General features: G+C 30.9%; 2 protein-coding genes and 1 pseudogene across 2 annotated transcripts; all 3 read right to left on the bottom strand.

The window, feature by feature from the left end:
- Positions 1-61: 61 nt before the first annotated feature.
- Positions 62-1,122, bottom strand: LOC146921353 (uncharacterized; annotated as a pseudogene).
- Positions 1,123-8,126: 7,004 nt separating this feature from the next.
- On the bottom strand, positions 8,127-8,711 carry LOC146921352 (protein FAR1-RELATED SEQUENCE 5-like). Its single transcript, XM_085711291.1, has one exon. It carries the CDS (start codon positions 8,709-8,711, stop codon positions 8,127-8,129), a length of 585 nt encoding a protein of 194 aa, XP_085567417.1.
- A 6,652-nt stretch (positions 8,712-15,363) lies between these two features.
- LOC146921351 (protein NRT1/ PTR FAMILY 4.6-like) lies at positions 15,364-23,188 on the bottom strand. Its single transcript, XM_085714766.1, has 5 exons — positions 23,137-23,188; positions 22,849-22,957; positions 21,886-22,103; positions 17,536-17,967; positions 15,364-16,851 (listed from the first exon to the last, which is right to left on the bottom strand). The coding sequence occupies exons 1-5, from the start codon at positions 23,137-23,139 to the stop codon at positions 15,871-15,873; spliced, it is 1,743 nt and encodes a 580-aa protein (XP_085570892.1). The 5' UTR covers positions 23,140-23,188; the 3' UTR covers positions 15,364-15,870.
- Between the last annotated feature and the right edge of the window lie 1,051 nt (positions 23,189-24,239).

The raw sequence follows: 24,239 nt of genomic DNA, 5'->3' as shown, positions 1-24,239 counted from the left end.
AAAGCATAATCTAAATCCAAGTGACATCACTAAGCTAATTCTTGAGCTAATTTAAGCCAAGTTACATCATCATTAATGAAGTAGGGTTAAATGATGAAGATTTGAGCCAAATAAACCTTTTTTCCTCAAAACCTCGTAGTGATACAGACATATACCTCGATGGTTTAAACATCATTAGTTGACAACACATTGTATGAAATTCTAATCAGAATTAAATTCCTCCATGCTTTGAATCTTAGCCATCTCTTCACCAATAGATGCATTACTTATAACGTATAACCTCATTTTGCGACTTGCAAGTCTCCACAATCACATTAAAATCCTCAACGATTGTTGATGAAGAAGTTGTTTTTTCTTTTCTTTATGTTCAACACCAATAACTCTCTTTCTCTTATGTAAACTACTTTGGCTAAGAGCTTCTTGTGATGGATTCAAGTTAATATTTTCAAAATAAGTTGTTGCTCCAATGCTTGCATCTTCACTATCACCTAAACCTTCTTCAACATCCAAGACAACATCATTATCATCATTATCCGAATTCTCATTAGGTAATATACCACTTGATGGTGCCTAAACATGCTCTTCGTTAGCCACTACATCCTTGAAAATTGTGGTTTGTTGGTAAGCATATGGAAGTCTCTTGTCTCTAAATTTTTCATATTGAGAATTTTCTTGTATATTCATAACCTAACATATAAAACTACGATAAATATAAACCTAAGATTATTACTAAAAAAAGATATTTGCGATTTACATACCAATTGTTTCTTCTCCCACCACTCATTGGATGCATCAACGATATTCTTCAAAACATTCAACCACAAACTGACACCTTTTTCAAATAAGTTATATCATACTTTCCATTCCTTGCTCAAGTTATCATACCTATTCTTCAACTTTGAGTTGTTATACTTCATTCCACTTAGTCCATTAAATTGAGAAATAATATCTTGCCACCCTTTGTTAGTAAAACAAGTACCAACGCGTTCACCCTTAGTAACTTGATCCAAACATGCTTTGACAAAATATTTCGTGAAGATCCCTTCAACTATCTTTGGAACTTTGAACCTCATCGTTAGTTGAAGGAGGATTAGTAGAAACATCCCTCTTAAGTGTGTCCATACTACTATATACACAAAGTATGATAGAAAAAGAAAAAATTATTACCACTCATTAACAATATACTTTAATTAGGTTATATGTCAAAATAAGTAGACTACTTGACAGTAGATTGACCTGCTTATCAACCACGACCATATCGAAATGCTCTTGTATGAATTTATCCATAACAGACCAAGCATCTGCAACCCTAACATCAAAAGTCCAAACATTTTTCTTCTTATTCACATCATTGATGTTGTCATAGGGACGACAAACAACTTTCTTCTTATCCATGTAGCACCTAAAAGTGTATATGCACAAACTTAGTTAGACAAAATATCAACAATGTGACTAAGAGAGTATATTTAAGTGCTTATCATTAAAGCCAAAACAACAAAGTTTATATAGTTTTACCAAACAACAATGGTATGAACACAACCCCTAAAACATAAACCACAAATGAGTCCACCTTTATAAAATTGTTTATTCTTATTCATGTTCAAGTATAAGTAACAAGGTGGTTACACACAATATTAACAATGTGACTAAGAGATTAAGCTTCAGTACCAATAGAAACATGTAAAACAATATAGTTTTAGTTCTTTTACTATGAGAACAAATTTTTAGATTTACAACATGAAAAATGATGAAGTTTTATGAAAAAGATGAAAAAAGCACAGTATATATTTTCAAGGATGTAGAACATGAATATGACACTGATTTAACAAAATCATGAAAAATTGCTTCTTTTACCACTAAAATATCACCAATATCATTTCAAAATCAACACATGCAAAATTAACTTCACTCTAAAAGCAGGAAATCAATGCTTTTGTTTTATAATCTTTATAATATAATGAATAAGTTGAAGATAACAGTGATTCAAAGCAACGTGCATTCAAAACAACATTGAAAGCAACATTTAAAGTTGTAATAATATTGAAAACAAATAAATATTTATGAATAACCAAACCCGTAAACCGATTAAATAACATGCAAGTGATAACAGGAAAAAATCGAAAGGAATGGCTGAGAGAGTACCTGAAGCAGAGATTTTGTGATGGAGAGAAGGAACTCGGTAGGAGAGAATAGGGAAAGTTTAGAGCTCTTAAAATGAAAAATGAATTGAAAGTTGGGATAGACATTGTGAAATGATGACAACAAATATTTAGCTTCTCAATGAAGAAAAAAGTGGGTAATAGGGAGTAGGCTGTGTTACACAGAGGATAATAGGGTGTAAGAAGAGTATGAAGTAAAATTTAGTTCTAATAGCACAAATGTTTATTTTAACCTTTGTAGTAAAATTGTAATTTCAAATGGTTAAAAATTAGGGATGGATAGTAAAGAAATTTTGGTAGTACTTTGCTTTTATATATTGTTAGTGGATGTTATATTTTCCTAAAATACATAATGAAGTCACAAATGTTCCATTTAAGTTGCTAGATGATTTAAACTCTCTGCAAACATATAATTGAGGTGTAGCTATGTACGACACTTTAATTAAAAATATTAGTCATGCGAATGCCAAATACCATCAACAAAAGAACAAAGATATTATACATATTTCAGGATGTGTAACCCTCCTGTAGGTATAGAAAATGTAATTGGTTTTCATATTTTGTTAGAAATATTTAATATATTTATATTGATTGTTTTTATAATTATGTATAAAGATATGTTCAATTTCATTTACATTAATTTGATATGCTATTTGAATAGATATGGAAGGGGATAAGGTTAATAAGAATGATGTGTTTAATGATGCGGTGAAAAGTGAGCTGCAAAAGGTAGAAAATGATGATGCTTCTAAAAAAAAATATTGTTGCTATCCTTGTAGATAATGAAGATGATGAGAAAAATATTAAAATTCGCCAACAATAACTCAAACACTCATGAGTTTTGCACCCATGCCGTTGTAAAGTCAACGTACGTGTATAATTAGTTAATGTTTTTAACCTCTTGTAACCATGTTTCAACTTTTTAAATATAGTTATTACACATTTGACTAACGCACTGTTACTTTTTTTGTATTTTGTTATTTACATTAGATGATCTACGTATTACAAAGTAATTTTTGCATGCATGAGACCGAAGAATTGAGTTAACACTATAGTTTTAATGATGTATTAACCTATTATGTTTTTATTTGGATTTTATGATTTTTTTCGTTAGCCATTATTTGGTTTGATTTGTGTAATATTCTATGTAGCGACTTTAGTTGCGAGGATGATGACGTGTGATTGATTGCAGAAAAAATGTAGCCAAATCATTTAGTTTTGAGTCAGTTCAAGAGATGAGGTTGTGCAATTTGATAAGTGTAACTAATAATTTGTTTGAACTATTTTAGATATTGCATCAACTGTATATAAAAATCATTGGACATGTTATATATTTGAAATTTGAAATTAACTTCTGTAAAAACGCATAATCTAATGTGATCAAGATTAAATTGACTTTATAGTTAATTTCAAACATAACAATATATACAAAAAATAATAATTATATATTTGACCAAAGCAAGACAAAGTTGTTTGTGTTGTACTCATTTCATAATGAAATGAATGGAGATCAACAATATCTAGATAATACAATGGTAAATTTTTATTGTATATATTGTTATGGTTGAAATTAACTATAAAGTCAATCTAATCTTGATCACATTAGATTATGCGTTTTTACAGAAGGTTAGTTTTGAGAGATTATTTGAATTTATGCACAAAAGTGTAAATAGAGAAGGATATGGGTTGGAACCGTCATCAAGGTTGTTATTGATGGTTTTCCTAAACAAACAAATAGGTTAGTCAATTCCAAATATCTGGTGATATTTGTAACATCTTATTTTTAGAAATTGATATTTTATTTACAAAAAAAAATCAATTATGTTTGAGTAAATAAAAAATATACATTATGACATTAATTAGTATTAACTTAAAATATGTATAACTTGTAGTATATTAAGATACGAGATTTCATTAGCCATATATGTGTGTGTGTGTGTGTGTAACACATAGTAACCAAGAGTTTGTTAAAAAGAACATATAAAACTTATTAACTAATTTAAAATAATATGACGTAAGGGTACAATACAACTAAAACAAGTAGATACATTTGATATAACTAAAATACTAGACTTCTTTTACAAACTAGCATGAACCGATGGTAGTAACTAGATGCATGCAATTAGAATAATATAATGTAATTATTTGGCACATGTGCAATGAATCTATCCAATAGTAAATTTGATCTTATTCTATTAATTACATGTCTAGTTTAATTGAATGCCACTTTACACTAATTTTAACAAATGAGATGACCGTTTTACTCTTTCACTTTCACTATAAATACTTACACACTTGGCTTAAGTTACTCACACAACAAACCAAAAATATTATACTCTGTAAGCTAACAACTAAATATGATGTAGTCACCTTCCTTAGCCTCTTTAATCAGTACCACCTTTAAACTTTCATCTCTTCAAATTATATTATTACTTATATTTTTGCTTTCCTTTTCTTTAGACTTTGAGCTGATCCAATATCTGACCATCCAAAGTGATTTTTAATACATTTCCATGCTGAATGCGCTCCGAAGGTAATGCTGCCATGGTCTTGAGAGTAACAAAAATTTTTTTGAATCTGGTGAGAGGCTGGAAATTGAGCTCACCGAAGAGAAAATCGTCGGCATTAGAAGAAGACAAAAATGAGTAAGAAGAAGAAGAAAAGTGGAACTAGAATGGTGTGGAAAAACGAGTGCAGTGGAGAATGGGATGAGTTTGAGAATGTGATGAGGAGAAATAAAGCGTGGTGTTGGTGGTGGTGGTGTTGCGCAGTAGATGTAACAAAAGTGGTGAACTGCGGTACAAGTGAGGATTGCAATGTTACCGCGGTAGAATTAGGGTTTCTACCTTTGGATTTGGGAAGGATGACGATGTTGGTTCAACAAAAAACCCTCTCCTAGTCTTAATAGTTATTATATTTAAAATTCAACATTTTTTTCAATTAAAACAAACTTCAACATTTAATTCAAATACAAAAAGTAACATCAATTTATTTAATAATCAAAGTGTAAGATATTAAATTAAATGAAGTAAATGTCATTTTAACATTTTTTCTATGTCTCAATAAAATTATCATTTTAAAATACTTGTAAAACATTAATGATTTTTTCTACTAATATATTCTTATTTATTGAATTCCACTTTACTTAATTACTCCACTAACTATAATTAATAAGAGTGTTTAGAGTTGAGAAGATTTTAAATGAGGTTCTTATAATTTTCAACCAAAAAGAAGAGAAACTATTAGGGTTATGCTAAGGGCACTTGTTAATTTGGCACAACACTTGTTAATTAGATAAAGATAGAAATAAGTGATACATTTAAGGTAAAAAAGTCAAATTTTAAAGTTTAGAGGTGTTAAATGCACAATTTTTAAGATAAAGATTTTTTTTTTTTGAACTTCTTACCAAGTGCCCTAAAAACACTTGTTAGCATTTCCTAAAGTATTTGGGGGGGGGGGGGGGGGGGGGGGGGGGGGAATCTCAACAATGATAGTAGAGTAGAATCAATTGAGTCAAAAGTAACGCTAACTCTCTTTAATTTGAATCTGTCTCTTACAATCTACACTAATCATGAATTAATTTTTTTTTTTTATGGCATTTATAGATGTACTTTACTATGAATGTGTGTGTAAAGGATGTATTGACATAATATATAACCTGACCTCTAGGTATGTATGTAGTAATGTTAACTATTAGATGTATAGATTTATTAACACATTAGTTCATAGAAATGGATAATAATAGATTGTGTTTACTCTAATACATTAAAAGTATAATTGTGTTGAAGTTGGTTTCTTATACATATTATACCCTCTACATTTTTACTAATCATAGATAAAAAAAACCTTTAGAGTAAAGACTAAAAATTGTAATAATAATAATAATAAAAAAGATAACAGGATTGACTAGTATGAGGTGCTAGGAGTGGACAAACGGCCGGTTCTGGTCGGAATTGGCCGAAAAAACAAAATCCGAGTAGACCCACAGATGATATATAGCCACCCAATTTCGTCCGTTGGAGCACACGGGTTATGCGGGTGACAGTTTGAACGGATCTCGGTTTGAATGGGTGGGTTAACTCGGTTGGCAAGAAACGAGAATAAAACATGCGATAACCTTCTTATATAGCTCAGATCTGAGACAGCGGCTGCAACTACATAATGAGAAAAGATGTTGCATCTGAAATAAAGACAATTGAAGGAGTGTATGGAAGAGGCACTCTTACGTGACTGGGAAAAGAAAAATCTGAGAAGGAAAGCTCATGGATTTGTAAAGAGAAAATGAGGGAGACCACACAATAATCCAAACATAGTAAGAGGGATAGTTTGTGTGAAAGAGAAAAAAAAATCATTGAATGTCTAAGGCTAATCAAAGAGTAAAGAAAGGAGTTTGTGCTTTAAGATTGTAAATCTTGAATACTGGGTTATTGAGAAAGGAGTGACAAAAACAATTGAATAATTTTTTTTGAAGTTTCTAACTACATGTGATAAGTGGTAATAGTAATTACACGTATTAGTAACTACTGACACCACATAGAAAAGTAGTCAAAATAATTTTTGTTTCATCCAAGCTAGTAACATTAATTAATAATAATATAAAATAAACAGTTCAAAATGGTTTGTATTTTTTGGGAAGCACTTCAGTGCCATAGTCATATGGTGCCATTGTGCCATAGGACCAATCATATTTTGACACGTGGCACTGGTTATTAAAGTAATAAAAAAAACAGAAAATGGAAGTTTTATTGAGAGAAAGCAAAACGCATAGCAACACATCACAAACAGTCTTCCCCCTTCTTTCTCGCGACGCCTCTTCATCCCAAAGGCACCACCATTGGTTTTCTTCGCCGTCCACAGCCATGACCTACAACCACCGCACCGTCGAACATCAATTTTAACAGGAAGACTGGACAACTGCTACTGGGATGGAAAGTCTCCAAAGAAGGCTTAGATCATTATGGGTATTCAATTAAGTATGATTTTGATTACATGTATTTTAGATTAAGCTATTATGTAATTTGGATCTCAATGTGTATATGAAATTAAGTTTTATCCATCAATGAAATCATTTTTTTTTCAATTTATTTTTTTGTTAGTATTATGTTTTCTCATGATTTCTTCATAACATTGGTTACTCTTGATTGAAAACAATGGTATTGGTGCTGTTTTGAATCAATTGTAGAATAATGGTACACTGATATAACAAGTTTGTGTTTGTTTTTTTTGCGCGACTGGTTTTGGTCTGCTGTTTGTGTTTTTTGTGCACAGTATCCATAACTTGGGGGCTGGTTTTGAGGCTGGGATATACTAGGCTGGGTTTAAGAGGTTTTTGGTGCTTTGTTGTGCCTTTATGCGGCTGCGCTTGTGCCTTTATGCGGCTGTGTTTGTGGCTGGGATCCTCTGGTTTTGTCCATTGGTCTCTTAATCAGTTAGGTTACTCCAAAGTTGGTTAGGAGTTAGGACTTGCTTTTCTACACAACTTCCTTACAATGTTTTGAAATTGAATGAAAGTCATTTAATCATGAAAATAAATGTGAAGTATTTTCGAGTATTTGTTTACTTATACTTTGGGCTTGTGGTGCTATAGAATGAGACCTCAAAATCAACTTTCTCATGCAACTCAATAACAACAATACATTAATAACACATTTTCTTGTTTCATTCCAATGTTAGAAATAAGAGTTTGGGATGCGCAGGGGATCCTTTGTAATTGCAATTAACAATCTTTCATGATTCTTTTATTGCAGATTTGAACCAGATATGCTAGCCTTTTCAGGTTGTTATTTTGGTGGGGGAGAGAAAGAAAGAAATGAGAAAATAAAGCTTACTAAGATATGTGGTGTCCAATGAAACAACATCACCAAAATACCCGTAATCCAAGATCATATTTGCATCACACCAGAACACATTTGTAATCTGTTCATCTATATCCATCTGATATGCATAAAAGAAGGACGGATTCTCCAATTACTGTCGTTGAAAATACTGTGAAAGATATCCAGCGTCACCATACACCATACTTCTTTGTCTTTTTGTAGTGATGTAGTTTCTTACATCCACCTCTGTAAATCCAACATTAGCGCTATGCCCTGCATGTGTGCTCATAAGTTGATACACTTCCTTCTGCCTTAATCCAGAGTCATCGACCATATCAATCTCATATGCTTGTACTTCAGTTATCTTTCTATGTGATCGAAGCATGTGCGTTGTCTCTCGATTTAGTAGATCATGGGTATGGTTAGCTACAAACTTATTGATAACCAACTTTCCATTTTCACTTGAAAGTGTAATTCTTGCTATGCATTTCGCTCTAGTCTCGCCTCTCCGAATTTTTCCTTCATATGCACATTTATCCTTTTTCTTCCGTATTCCTTCCTTACAACAAACAAACCTACATGACGATACACTAACGTCTTTCTTCCTGTTTGTAAAGCGTACTCTAACTCCGAAGCCCTCACGTAAAGCATAAGCAAGATAAAATTGTTCAGCCTCTTCTCTAGTGTCAAATTTCATTCCATGTCTTGGCTTCCAATCATCATTTGAAGAAGTCATGTCAAATACCCAAATGAAGGTACCTGACAGGTAAATAAAAGAGGTAAGAACAAGGAGTGTCACTAAACAGGTTAACAATACATGCAAATGAAGGTACCTACTCAGACATCAGACCAAATTTAAGCCACCACCACTGATATGACAGACAAACAGAAATAAAAAACACAACAGCTCCAAAAGTGAAGTTCTAACCTGCATACTCGATAACACGCAACAAAAGCTACACAAACCTAATTCATCTAATGTTTAGCTATTAAACAGAGCACATGTATTGCTCCTAAAAAACAGAGCATATTTACCCCTTGCAATGGGTTTACTTCAATCCTAAAATAAAACCCTAAATTTCTTAAAATCTAATCCTACAGAATTGAAATTGGTTCAAAAGGTTTGTTTTCTTTCCTTAATCAAGTGTAGTTATTCCTATTTTAATTTTGATTTTGGTTTTTGTTTGTTCTCATGACCATAACTATTCAAAAGATGATGGAAAAAAAAAGATAAGGAAGAAAGAAACGAACCTTACGATGCCAGACTATCAAGCGACGGACGACCCGGCAGAGGTGGTCATCGGAGGCGAACGCATGAAAACTAGTTGAGGTGAGTGTCACCGCTGTTGCTTTGAAGTGGCAAGAAGAAAGAGCGGCAATCGTGTTTGTATTTTTCTGCATATGCGTTTTGTGTTTTATTTCATTTAAACTTGCATTTTCTTTTTTTTTTTTAATTTTATTTTAATAAGCCTTGACACGTGTCAAAATATGATAGGTCCTATGGCACAATGGCACCATATGACTATGGCACTGAAGTGCTTCCCGTATTTTTTCCATATCTCTACTATTGATTGGACGAGACATTGAGAAATAGCAGGCGTGCAAGCTACGATTTGGATAGTAAAAAGTAGGGGTGGCAATAGGATCCATCAAATCCATATCCATCCAATCCATCCACCATAATATCCATCCAATCCATCCACCAAACAAAAAAAGTAGTTAATGGATTGGATTTAATCCATCCATTTAAAATTATGGATACATCCAATCCATCCACCTTATTTTAAAAATCCATTGGATCACTTAAAATATTAATAATAATCCATTGGATATAAAATTATTTTAAACATGATTTAAATTAATTTTGTTAATAAATAAAAACAAGCTATGTTTTTAATTCTGGGGGTCTAAACAGAAATATTCTTATTTTTTCCTCAAATGTTTGGCCCATAAAATTCAGCCCATTCAATTAAAAAAAAACAGTCCATTTAAAAAAAAAAGTCAACAGAATTGGCCACTGGAGCTTCGCCGGACAGCCACCGTCCACCACCGTGACCTCACCGGAGCTCCGCCGTGGGTCGTCGAAAAATCTTAAATTCCGGCCATATCACCGCCGTCCGCCGTCGTGCCGGTCGTCGGAGAACTGTCGGTCAACGGTGGTGTCTGGTGGTCAACGCCGTTGCACCACCACCTTTTATTTATTTATTTAGTTTATTTCAGCTTTGGACTAAAAAAAATATATGTTTTGGGCTTAGACAAAAATAAGCATTGGGCTTAATTAAAAAAGGAATTCTGAATGTCATTACTATCTGCACCAATTAATTAACAAAATAATTATGTAAAACCAATTAATTAACTAAAAAATTATGTAAAACAAACTTTAAAAATAAATAATACATTTCATTAAATGGATCAGATGGATAATCCATCCATTTAAATTTAATAACGGATGGATTGGATGGACATAAAACCTAATGGATGGTTGTATGGTTTTTTTTTCAAAAAAAAATTGGTGGATTTTAATGGACTAATGGATTTTTTTGATCCATCCATTAGGATCCAAATCCATATCCATCCAATCCATCCATTTTGCCATCCCTATTAAAAAGGACTTTGACATTTCAATCGGTCGGGCTCGGATTCATATGGCTCCAAACCTTCCAAACGAAGCGATCCATTACAAACCTACACAATCCGTCATTCTCAACCGTTTGACCCGTTAACCCGTTGACCTACGGGTTGGGCGGATTTTGACGGATCTAGCCCATTTGTTCAGGCCTATGAGGTGCTTAAGAACTATTATCCAAAAGTTAAATAAAGAATGAAATAAAATAGTAGGGAGACAAATATATATATATATATATATATATATATATATATATATATATGGGTTTTGCTAGAAGATGTAACGCTCCGGATTTTGGTCCAAGATATTACGCCTAAATCATTTTCAATCAAGAAAAAATAAATAATCAAAAGTACAAATTTCCACACATAAATAATACAACTCTTTTACTACACAATATAGAAATCTCAGATATATTTTTTTTTTCCTTTCTATACACTTTCTTTTTTCTTTGTGGTGCCTAAGTGGCCGGTGATTTTTACTTCTTTGTGGTGCCTAAGTGGCCGGTGATTTTTACTTCTTTGTGGTGCCTTAGTGCCCGGTGACATGATATCCGGATCATCTAGTAAATAAGAGCATGCATTTTGCGCATAATTGCATTAGAGTCTGTTATACATTTGTGATTTAAAAATTGATTAAACTCCTATATTACAAAAGAGATTTGTATTGACTTTTCTTAAAGTATATGACTTGGTTTTATTTTTGTATCTTTTGATCGAGAAGATTTTTATACTATCTATTTTAAGGCATTGTTTCTTGTGTTTGAGTATGAACCAATTTGGATAAGGAAATTGACCCTTGCATTAATATAATGTTGTAGGTATCAAAGATGAAATATGAAGCTTGATGTGTGATGAAACGCTTACGGGGCAAAATTGGGGTTTTCAATGAAAAAGAATATTAGTTTTATTAATTTGTATTGTGACTTTTAAAATATTTTTGTATTCTATTATTTCTTCCGTTAGAAAATAATAAATCTTAAAGAGTAATTTTTTTTAGTGTTTTATTTCTATTAGTTTCGTTCAAACAACTTGTTAAAAAAAATATAGTCTCATATTTTTTTAAAAAATGAATAATTTTAATTAATGTCTTGGATGAAAATCCGGGGCGTTACAAGACACCTTTTATGAAGGTGTCTTTTAACAAGTTATTCTATGAGCATTTGCTAAAAGACACCAACTAATTTTTATGAAGATGTCTTTTAGCAAAGTTATAATTAAAAAGTGGAAATCACACCTTGAGGTGTGACTTGCTAAAAGACACCTTTATGGGTGGCTTCTAGCAAAATCATTCTCCAACCATTTGCATGAATTGTAGCACGAACCATTATCCAAATCATTCTCCATAAAATTTGCAAGAATTGAACCAGAGCACTTCTATAATATTGAATTATGTTGGAATTTTTTAAAAAATATAATTAAACATGAGTTAATGAACATATTCATGGTTAAAGAATATAATAAAATTGTATGTACAATACTAAACTATACAAATCTAGTCTCACATAAATCTGATATTTTCATTTGCTGAATTTGCATCAAGTTCTACTTAAGGTTGGGCTAGTATGACCACTCATCTGACTCATCAGATGAGTGAGTAAAACTTCAGTATCTTCCAATCTATGATGAAAGTTTTTCAATAAATTATACAATAGTTTATTAAAGAAGTTATTGAAACAATTACTTAAAAAAATGTTATATACTTCAACTTGTATTCATTGACTTCGTTAAGGTCAGTATTCAACTACAACTTTATACCAAAAACCACATTTGATATTTCCATTATTCCTGTAAGGAAACATTTACATAGTTTGACTACTAAAATGTTGTATTAGTGAATAGTAAAATTGTCTTAACAAATTTGTTTGAAAATTTTACCATTCAATTTCTTTAATTTGGCTGACTGCATAATAAGCATGATAAGATCAGTTTCAACATACTTTTGAATATATTGATGCATGTGGTTAGCATAAGAGCCCCTTAAAGTGAAGTTAACGCTATTACTTATGTGATTATGTAGTAGAATATAAATTCTTGTCAATTTGTAAATATATTTATAAGATAGTTAAAACTTATTATAAGTCCTCGAACACAATGTTATACTGTCAATTAGTTTGTACTTTTTGACATCCCTTTAAGTTTATCCATTGTTGTCCTTTGTTTTGAATTTAACCTTATTTCTAGCCACAAAAACATTTTCACTCAAGTAAGTTGAATCTTCTTTGAGCTTTTCTTCAAGCTCTTTTCTTCACCGTGTCATGAATCTTTCCACACTATCATTAATGAGTTAAACTAAGAACGAAAATATTTAGTTTGTTTTTCTATTTGTTTGTACATATAATAACTACACACATAATGAAAACATATAAAAGAAATCTATCAGTAGTACACTGTAATATTTTTTTACTCAATCATGGAAACTTTGTGAAAATGGTTTTTTAGACCACAAATCATACACTATTAAACAAACCACGAACAATACTTTTAAAAATCCTTTGTATAAGCTTGACCTCACCATGAAAATGTTCCTTTTAATTCTAATTTACAAAAAGTAGGTATTTTTTTGTGATCAAGAACACATGAATGGAATTTGTCGAGACGTAAATAACATTAAAGTGTAGTGACTTAAATAAAGATGATAATTGATTCTGTACATTTTCATCAAGTAAGATCTTCTCCAAATTGTTTCTCAGATGGATTTTTGAATTATATATGGTCAAGTCCACAAATGGAGTTTCACTCGATCTTTTTAGCCTGGATATTATCATTTAATGTAATAACTATGTTATTAGTTGAGTTGTTTTTTTTTTGTTTCTTGACGAAACTAAATTAACTCATCAAAATTGACACCAGAGAGAATCGAACACGAGACCTTGAGAGGAGCAGACTTCAAGGTCCAAACCCACACCACCATGCCAACCCAAATAGGTTGGTGTTATCAGTGGAGTTAATAGGCTATGTGATTTTTCTTCTTTTCATGAAACATTTTACGTAGTTGAACTACTGAATAGTTGCATTAGTGAATAGTAACGATGTCTTAACAAATTTGTTTAAAAATTACCATTCATTTTCTTTAATTTGACCGACTGCATAATAAGTATGATAGGTCCAGTTTTAACATACTCCCTCCGTCCCAGAATATCTGGCCCAATTTGGTTTTTCACACAGATTAAGAAAAATGTATAAATAAAGGGGAAAGTGGAATATATTGTATTGAGAATGATGAAAGTAGTATTAATTAGAATTATATTGTATTGGGAATGATGAAAGTTGTATTGAAAATTGAAATGAGTCAGTTATTTTGGGACACTTTTTTTTAGTAAATGAGTCAGATATTCCGGGACGGAGGGAGTAGTTTTGAAGATGTTGATGATCTAGTCAACATAAGCATCCCTTTAAGTTTAATTCACCCTATTGCGTATGTGATTACAAAGTAAAATATAAATACTTGTCAATTTGTAAATATATTTATAAGACAGTTCAAGCTTACTATAAGTTCTCAAACACAATGTCAATAAGTTTGTGCTTTTTGACATCCTTTTGAGTTTCTCTAATGTTGTCCTTTGTTTTGAATTTAACATCATTTCTAGCCCAAAAAAACATTTTAACTCAAGTAACTTGAACCTTCTTCGAGCTTTCCTTTGAACTCTTTGATAAGTCCTTTCTTCACCGCGACATGAATCTTTTCACACTATCATTAATGAGTTAACTTTAGAACGAAAATATTATTTAGTTTGTTTTTCTATTTGTTAGGACATATAATAACAACACACATTGGAAGCATATAAGAAATTGTTTGAGTACGACAATGTAATGATTTTTCAATCATAGAAACTTTGTGAAAATGATTTTTTAGCCCACAAGTCATGCACCGTTAAACAAACCATGGACATTAATTTTGAAAATCCTTTGTATAAGTTTGAATTCACCATGAAAATATTCCTTTTAATTCTTATGTACAAAAAGTAGGTGATTTTGTTGTGAAGAACACATATCAATTTGAATTTGTTGTGACCTAAATAACATTAAAGTATTTTTTTTTAAAGAAAAATAACATTAAAGTATTAGTGACTTAAATAATGACGATGATTGATTTCTTAAATTTCCATCAAGTAAGATCATCTCTAAACTGTTTGTCTTAAATGAATTTTTGAATTATGGCCGAGGCAACAAACGGAGTTCCTCTCGATCTTTTCAGCCTGGATGTTATTAATTAGTGGAGTTAATAGGTTGTGTTTTTTTTTTTTTTTTCCTTTTGAGATGAGGCTGGTGCTATTATTGAAGTGTAGCAAGAATTAAGTTGAATAAAGAAGAGCTTTGCTATTTCTAGCGAAGCAATTTGTCCCGAAATTATCTAGAATATGCTATCACCGTTAGATCACAATACATTGGTGGATGACATACAAAGTGTCCCGAAATTAACACGGTCGGGATACTGTCGTGAATTGTTTTCTCGGGAGAAATAGTTTTTTCCAATAAAGAATAACAATGCTATTTATACAAGAATGTTTACTGAAATAGGAATATGATGAAGAGTTTTTTTGGAGGGAAAAGTTTTAGAAAGAACTTGTAGGATGATAGTTATAGATAGATATAGATGATACATAATGATGATTATTTCTACATCTGCTAGACGTATTATTCCATGTATATATTGCTTGATTGCATTTATCATAGTTACATTTATAATCGCCCAACTTACTCTTCAACTCAATGATGGTTACAATAACATAAAGCATGACAATCTTTAAAACACCACAAGATGAATGAAAACCATTTGCTTTCACTAATAATAGTATACAAAAGAGCTAGAATGATTACAAGTCATTTACCTTTTATGTTTTTTTTTTTCTTTTTCTGTTATTATAGAATATATATTAGGATCTAATACATACATCAATTTAATTGGTATGCACTCTTAGAGTAAAAAACTTTCACACATGCATCCCGTTACATCTCATTAAGTAGATAATTGTTGAGATATTTTAAATACTAACATAGTAAAATGACACGATAATGTTGTACCAAAAAAAAAAAAAATGACACGATAATGAGATGTTATTGGATGCATATGTATAACTTTTTACATTAACAGTGTACACCAATTAAATTCTATTGGAGTCAATGTTGATGCACACTTTTGGAGATTTGCAGTCACATATACACACAACTGCTTCCTAACATTGCCTTGCCTAAAATGTCATGTATGAACACTTACCAAGTGCTCAATTCTTCATATACATGCCATTTTCAAATTTTTTCCATTTCCTTCATGATTCATCAATATTCCCTCTCCCTCTATATTTGTACCTAGTAGCCCAATACATATAATGAAGAAAATTCAACCCACTAAGCACACACATTAACCAATAGAATCTCTCCAAATGATAGTTATCAAGATTTGACCCACTTAGCCATGGTTTATGACTACCATTACCAGTAACACTGTTTACTATAGAAACAATCACTGAACTAAGGTAATATCCCATTGCCAAAGAAGCCCAAGAGAGTGATGTTGCTAATGATCTCATACTTGAAGGTGCTTCTGAGAAGAAAAATTCCAGTAATCCAGCCAATGTGAAAAGATCAGCTGAACCAAGAAATAAATATTGAAAACCTATCCAAAGAAATGAAATAGGTAATGGATTTTTTTCATTTGAGTTTGAAGCTATTTTTTGTCTTTTGATTTCAACAATTGCAGCTATAGCCATTGCAACTATAGAGAGTATTAGTCCAATTCCAATTCTTTGGAGATGAGTTATTCCTGCTTCTGATTTTGTAACTTTTCTTGCATAAGGTATTATAATGTGATCATAGATTGGTGCTAGGATCATGAGAAAGAGTACCGGGAAAACCGGTAATGAAGCAGGCGGAACTTTGAAGGAGGAAAAGAGGGTTGTGTTCATTGTGGCGGCTTGTTCGACTGAGAATGTGGAGAGTTGAGCTAAGCAAGCGTTGAGCATGATTGTGCACGCGAAAATCGGGAGTATTTTGAAGACTAGTTTGACATCTTCTAGTTGTTGGATTGTGCATTGTAGTGATGAATGAAGTGGTTTGTTTGTGATTGCTTTGTTGAGAAGTTTTAGGGATTCTGATGGTGTTTGAGATGATGTGGTTGGTTTTAGGGTTTGTTGTTGTTCTTGTTCTTTTGTTTGTAAGCTTGGATTTGAAGGGCTTGATGACATGTTTACAACTGCACTGCAAGAGTTTTTGTTGGTGCAGCAACTATTAAGTGTTGCAGCAATAAGAACCTGATCATTTTCAAAACAAGAAAACACAACATATTGAATTAGTCAAAGCCATGTTTGGATAAACTACTTAGTTAGGCCTATTAAAATAAAGTGTTTTCATATAAACTATAAGTTATTTTCATAGTTATTTTGGATAGCCTATGGAAATAAGTTCAAATCAGTTTATGAACATGTCATAAGCTCCGGAAGTTCTTCGCAACAATCTCCCAAGTACATCTAATAGATGATTACATAAATAAACCAAACCAATCAGACACAAAAAATGATAAGTTGGAAGATCATTTTTGCATTTGGTCATAAAATATATTTCATATAATTTTTGATCAAAAGTGTGTCGTTGAGTGTATTAATTCATGTAGTGTTATCTATGTGAACTACGAATGGGCACATTGTAAAAAAAAAAAGACTAAAATAAGACAAATTTTTCGAGGAACTAAAATGAAAATTATCAAAAATAGAAACATATTTAAGCCTACATATTAAGTAGAGAGTCTTAAATAATTGTGCGACCTAGTTGCACATAAAGGTTTTTGATGATGCCAAATTCGCAATGTGGTTTTCATTAAGGATGCATTGACCACATTTGATCGCAATTTTTTTCAAATATCAAACATCGCGACAAGACCATAACGTTACTGCCCTAATTAAAAATAAACTTATGATTAAAAATGTACCATAAATTACCTTTAAAATGGTTGTAAGTGGACTTCCTGAAGGTACCTTATTCCTGTAGGTAGTTGAACCAGCCAAGAACACTGGAATAGACACAAATATAGTAATAGTAGATATTGCAAAACCCCATTCCCAACCTTTATTATCTTCAACCCAAACAACAAAAGTAACTGCAATAAGTGCACCACATGATAGACAAAAGACAAAGTAGTTGAAGAAAGTTGATCTTTGCTTCCTTCCATTTGGTGTAGTTTCATCAAATTGTTCACCACCATGAACTGGTAGAGATCCTTTTATTCCTCCAACTCCAAGTGCTACTAGATATAGACCAGCAAATAACATTGCTGCTTTTCCACCATTAACTTCTTCACATGGAGTGGATCCATTACATTTTGTTGGTTTTAGTGAAGGTACATGAGCTTGTATTGTTAGTATAATTAGACCCTGCATCAACAATTTCAAATACATTAACCATAATGTTACATGTATTTTAGTGTAATGAAGTCATAAATTAAATCATTCAATCATAATCAAATGGTTGAGTGACTCCAAAAGGATTTTTAGGGCAGGTTCATTTTTGCTTTTCTAAAATTCTTGTCAATATAGTCTTTTTTTCTTTTCGTTAATTGCTTTATAGGTCTCTAAAGTTTTTGAATTGAACATATATAGCTGTTTTCACTAACTTTTAGCAATGTAGGGGGCCTACAAAGCAATTCTCCTTTATTTTTTTTTTCTAAAGCCCTATATTATTCTGAAATGGGCCACACAGAAGGCCTTAACTGGGTCCAGCACCCAACCCACATGTTTGTTCCAATACTAAATAATAAATTTTGACAAAAAAAATGAAAATGTTGATAATTAATTGCAATAATAAAATATAAATTTTTGAGCACCAATAGGATGGAAACACCTGAAACATTGAATTGATTGCATATAGGTGAAAAGGCCTTTATAATAGTAGGCAAGAAATGGGACCAACACTCAACATAGTCCATAGTTTGTCCCCTCAAAAATAAAAATAAAAAGTCCATAGTTTGTTCCATTATATCAAATGGAGCCAAAGAAACTAAGTAAAAGATTGTTGTTTGATACGTCTCTTAAAATTGCACACCTTTATAAAAAAATTAATATAAAGTTACAATCTGATAAATTTTGCACACAAGAATAATTGATTAAAATGTACGACTTAATCAGAAACGAAGTTGAAGAATCTATTGAGCAACTATCTAAATAAAAGAAGGAAAACTACCACGTTGGATATCTTTTTGATATATTGAAAAAAAACATGAGTTTTTATTATATGTAAATACACACTTCGATGATTATATAAACAAGATTAACTTTTTAGGGTTATTTAATAAATGATGTACGTGGTCTATCATGTAGACCATATACATCATTCAATAAATGTTTCAAAGGAAACTTTCATAAAACATGTAATATTGTCGTTATTTAAATGTGGTTGTAAAGAATTGCTTCCATGAAAATATCCATTAGTGAGAACCGATTGATGAATGGCAAAAGCACATGGATTTGCATTGATTACAAAATGACACCTACCCATCTTTTTCTCCTCCCTAGTCCCTCCAATTTTGTTTAGAAAATGAAAGTAAACCAATAACATATCACAAATTTGGCCATAGGACCGGATAGATATGGTTACTTTTGGATTACACATAAATAAGAAGAGACAATGTTGCAACCATATACTACCTCAAATATTGACCAATAATGACTAGTCATGTGTTTATACAAAGAAAAGTGTAAAAAGAATCAAGGTGTATATGCCACGTGTTTTATCACTTGATCCCACATCATTACTGGTCTTTGGACCGTAGTATAGACAATGATTTATTGTAATCCATTATTAACAGTTGCTAGTTATATATGATTATGAAATGTCACTATATATTGGCTTTATCATATGGTATCTATGTGCCTGTGAGGAAGGGGTGTTGATAATGGATAATCAAAATGACAACCACACACGTGGTTCTAATGAACTTCTTTTGCCAAAGCTACTATACATTAGTATGCTCTTTGAACCTTCCAGAAATAGATATATAGATTGATTAAGAATAAAACCATATCTATGGAATACTAAAACTCATATCCAAGATAATGGGGACCATGCACTTTGCAAGGTTCTAAAGTTGACATGACATAATTAATTGAGTGGAGAGCTTAAATATATAATTATAGTACCAAAAGATCGAGCTAACCATGGTTAATGAGAACCGGTTTATGATGAATCATTTTTGAGAATTTAAGAAGAATTCTAGTTTAAATAGTCATAGGTCGAACTTTATTTACTTTTTGTCAAATTTTAGATTATAAAAGTCTCATTTTATTAGAAGAAACCAATTGGTTAAGACCAAAAAAGAAATCCACAAAATTTAAAGAATCTTGTTAATGGCTGTTTTAGGAACATTAGTAAAAAGAATTTTATCTGAATATACAAATAAAATATTTGTAAAAATAAAAAACACGTCAATTTGTATACAAAACTTACTCTTTTAATTCTATAATCAATGGCTTAAAGATCTTAAAGAACATTTGTCAGAATTCTCCTATATGTAATAGAAACTAGTTATTTTACTTTTCATTTCTTTTGAATTAGGGAAAGTATTTTATCATTTTTTCAGAAGGGTTAGAGAGTTGACATTATCCTCTGAATTTTTAATGTAATTCTTTAGCAAAATTATTTAAATTAGTGTGTGTGCACCCCTCTAAAATATATCGCTTCTCAATCTTGTATGTCTATATAGGGAGTTTATACGGTACACCCTTAAATTAAGTTAACGATAATTTTTATGTGATAAAGAGATATTTATCGACTTTTATATTTTAGAAAATATTATCCCATAAAAATAAAGCATCATTTCATTCTTTATAAGAATTATACTAAATTTTTTAACATTTTATTGAAAAAATAATCAATATTCACTATTATGAGTAATAAAAATTTTAAAAAAAATTGAATTTTGCTTTGCCGACACTTTTGATAAATAAAATATAATTATTATAATTATAAATGATAGAAAATATTTTTTTCTAAAGAAAAAAAATCATTATCCTATACATTTAAATACACGGGTGTACCGGTACACTCAAAATTTTCGAGTGTACCGTAGAAATTGCCCTATAATATAGGTTTTTGTTTGAGAGGATATAATATAAGTATTTTTTTTAAGAGGCCAGACTGAATATATTATAAGTCTCTTATTACTTATTACCTGTGTTTACTAAAATTAATGTAAAGTGGAATATATAATATAGATTATTGAATTAAAAAAAAAATTCACTTCACAAAATTGAGCAGATATTTTCATGGGCAGTTCTGTTCGAGCACGAGTGGCAGTGGGAATGAGGCAAAAGAAAGGGAATCAAGAAATGGATAAGAATTTTAAACATCATTCACATTTTATAAATTAATTCTTTGATTGTGTAATTTTTATTTTTTTTTAATTCTATGATTTGGATTTGGTTGAAGCATAGAACACTATGGCGTAGTTTGGTTTCATATACAATATTATGACATAATTTGATCATGTATTCGACCCCATTTAGTAGGATAAAGTTTGATTGTTATTTTTGTTGTTATTATTGTGGATTTGGTTGAAGCGTTGATTCAACACTAACTCGCAAGTTGCAAATTTTTGGGATGGACTTTGATTTTTCTACATAATAAGTCACATCTTCTAATAATATGTGTGTGTCCTCTTCTTCAAAAAAATATGTGTGTGTCCTCCTTGCGACCCGATATCGAATTAATTAAATATCCTTTTTATTTTTTTTAAGGCAAAAAGCTTATAGCATTTCATTATATATGTTTAGTTTAATGATACAAGATGGTTAAACTTCCCTTTTATATTTAGTCTCTCTACCTCCTTTCATCCTTCTTATATTCAATTTGAATTCCCCGTTCTAGATTCCATATATTTATGCACTCAACAATTCAAAATTGTTAGATCAAAATTTAGATGTAGAAAAATGCTCTATTTGCTAGTTTGTTATTAAAATTAAAATTTATCAAAGTTAAAATCAAACTAATTTTGTCTTGATCTTAATCGAATATATTTATATTGCATATAATCTTTAATTCTCCTAGACTCAACCATCCAAGTCAAAAAAGAACTGTGCAAGCCCTAATCCCACTCCTTTATAAAGGAAAAACAAAATAAGAGGCACATATATGCATGGTAACAAAAAGAGCATAAATAAGAAGAGAGAGAAAGTCACGAAGTGGTAGCAAAAGTGATGATGACATATAGAAAAAAGAAGGGTAGTGTAAGTAATAATAATATCAAAGATTTTATATCAACAAAAAGAAAAGGTTGTAATAATAATGAGGAGACTTACTAGGAGCTCAATAACTGCACTTATCAAGTAGACATGATAAGTGGTGAGAAATGCATCAGACAAGAAACCACCAAGTAGAGCAAGGAGAAAGGATGTTCCCATAAAATTTGTGACATTGTTGGCTGATTTAGAAGGAGACATATGCATATACTCTTTCAAATACAAAACCAAATTGCTTGCATTTGCCAAATATGCTAGATTCTCCAATATCTCCACAACTACACAATACACAAAAATAGCCTCAAAATCAGTGACACGTATATGTTCTTACTAGTAGGAGAGTAATCCGTGTTACAATACAAAAAATAATAAAAAGTATCACGTGTTAACTTAATAAAAAGAGGTAATAATAAATGGTTATGGACTTGACAATAAAAAATGGTTATGGTAGAGCAAATCATAATTTTCGTATTGGTAATATCTACAAATATCTACATATACATGTGGAGTATATGTTTTCCCTTGTGTTTTTAACCCTAAGTAACTAACCCTAGGTGTTGTGATTTTTCGATCTTGAATCTCAAATTACAAATAAATAAATATAATGGGTTGAAATCGCTCAATAAAAAAATGGGGTTTAAAATTACACAATCGTAATATTTCAAAGGTCAAAATTGTATTTAAGTTTATTCGTGTTTGTATATCATATAAACAAACTCTCTTTAATTTTTTTCTACTTCTTATATAAATACATGTTAGTTATTAATATATTATTATGTTAATAACTAGAATCTACATCATGTATCTCATTTTCAAACTCTTTCGAGTGTCTTAGCTCAATCACTTGATCTATTATGAAATCAAACATCTTGACTTGAATTAATCAGTCCGCAGTTGAACTTGGCAAAATATAAGATTATTCGGTAAAATATTAGAGTAAAAAGTAATTTTTTTATAGTAAATTTTTTTTATCATTTTTCATGATTTGAGTTTAAAAAGAAAAGGGAGAAATTTGAAACCTACCAAGAACAAAGGAGGCTGCAACCATGCCTCCATGGCGACCTCTAAGAGCAGGCTTGTTCCTCCAGTCAACATAACCTTCCCATCTTGTCATTTGAGCTACTTCTAGTTCCTGAAAAAATTTGTATTATTCAATTGTTATTGAAAACATAAATGATATACATACTTGTAAGAAATGAAAATAGGAAAAAATGAAGTTCTCTTCAAAGAAAAAAGGAAAAGAGAAGAAAGGGGGTGAATGCATGAAGAGGAGAAAAAATTTTGTACAAGAAAGAAGGGAACTGAACTCACCATCACTATGGTTGCTTGCTTTTGTTTTGGATACTGATCGAAAGGTATCGATGGTTAAAAGAGGATGGTGAGAGATTTAAATAAGGAGTTGGAGATAGGAAGGTGTGAAATTGGGCAGAATAGTCATCACACAAATTTCATTTAACTATTGAAATGAAATTGACACTAATCAGTCTTTCTTTTCACACTTACTTTACTCCTTTTTTTTTTTTTTTAAGAAAAATATTAAAGAGCCTTGAAGTATCGGTTCCAAAGTAAAACTGTTACTTTTATAAAAAAAAAAAAAAAAACTAATCACTCAAAGTAATTGAAACTCATTGACATCTCCTATAACACACACACACACACACACACACACACACACACACACACACATATATATATATATATATACACACATCACTCTAAAATTTGAATCTAAATCAGATATTCAAACGACAAATTCATCTATGACTCATCTCACACCGCATATGATTACACACGTTTTATTTGGAGGACATTAATTTTTGATGACATTCATATATTTTAGATGAGGAAGAATGATGAATAAATGATTAAAACAAATTATTTAGATGACAAAAAATTATTGATTAAAAGAAAGATATGAGCAATTTCACAAAAGTCACTAAACTAAAGTTACAAATCCTTATTACACTTGAGAATTTTTTATTTTATTTGAAATAGTTTAGTGCTAAAAATTTACTATATAAGATGAATAAGCAGGTGTCTGAGTTTAAACTTCGACCCCTACATAGTATATACTATGCAATGGTATGGATACCTCACTTAAATTTTTTTTTTTTTTGAGGAACCTCACTTAAGAATTTTAATAGTTCAAATAAAGTCTTCGTACATTTTATTGTGGTTGTCAATTAATGGTCATAATATAAAGAATCATGATTTGTACAAAAAGAAATCATGATTCTACCACGCTAGAATCGGGTTCCTAGGATTTTGTTTTGTTGAGGGTTCTAGGAGCTTTTTTAGATAGAGTTTAGAAAAATAATTAAGAAGAAATATATATTATATTTTTATTGAGTAAAAATATAGATGTTATCTTAAAAATAAAAAGAGTGCAAATCGCATAATCTAAGTTGGACCTT

Source organism: Medicago sativa, chromosome 5 (assembly GCF_051527215.1).
Source record: "Medicago sativa cultivar Bolivia chromosome 5, Bolivia_mono, whole genome shotgun sequence".
NCBI classification, from domain to species: domain Eukaryota; kingdom Viridiplantae; phylum Streptophyta; class Magnoliopsida; order Fabales; family Fabaceae; genus Medicago; species Medicago sativa.
This window is presented reverse-complemented; position numbering and strand designations above follow the sequence as displayed.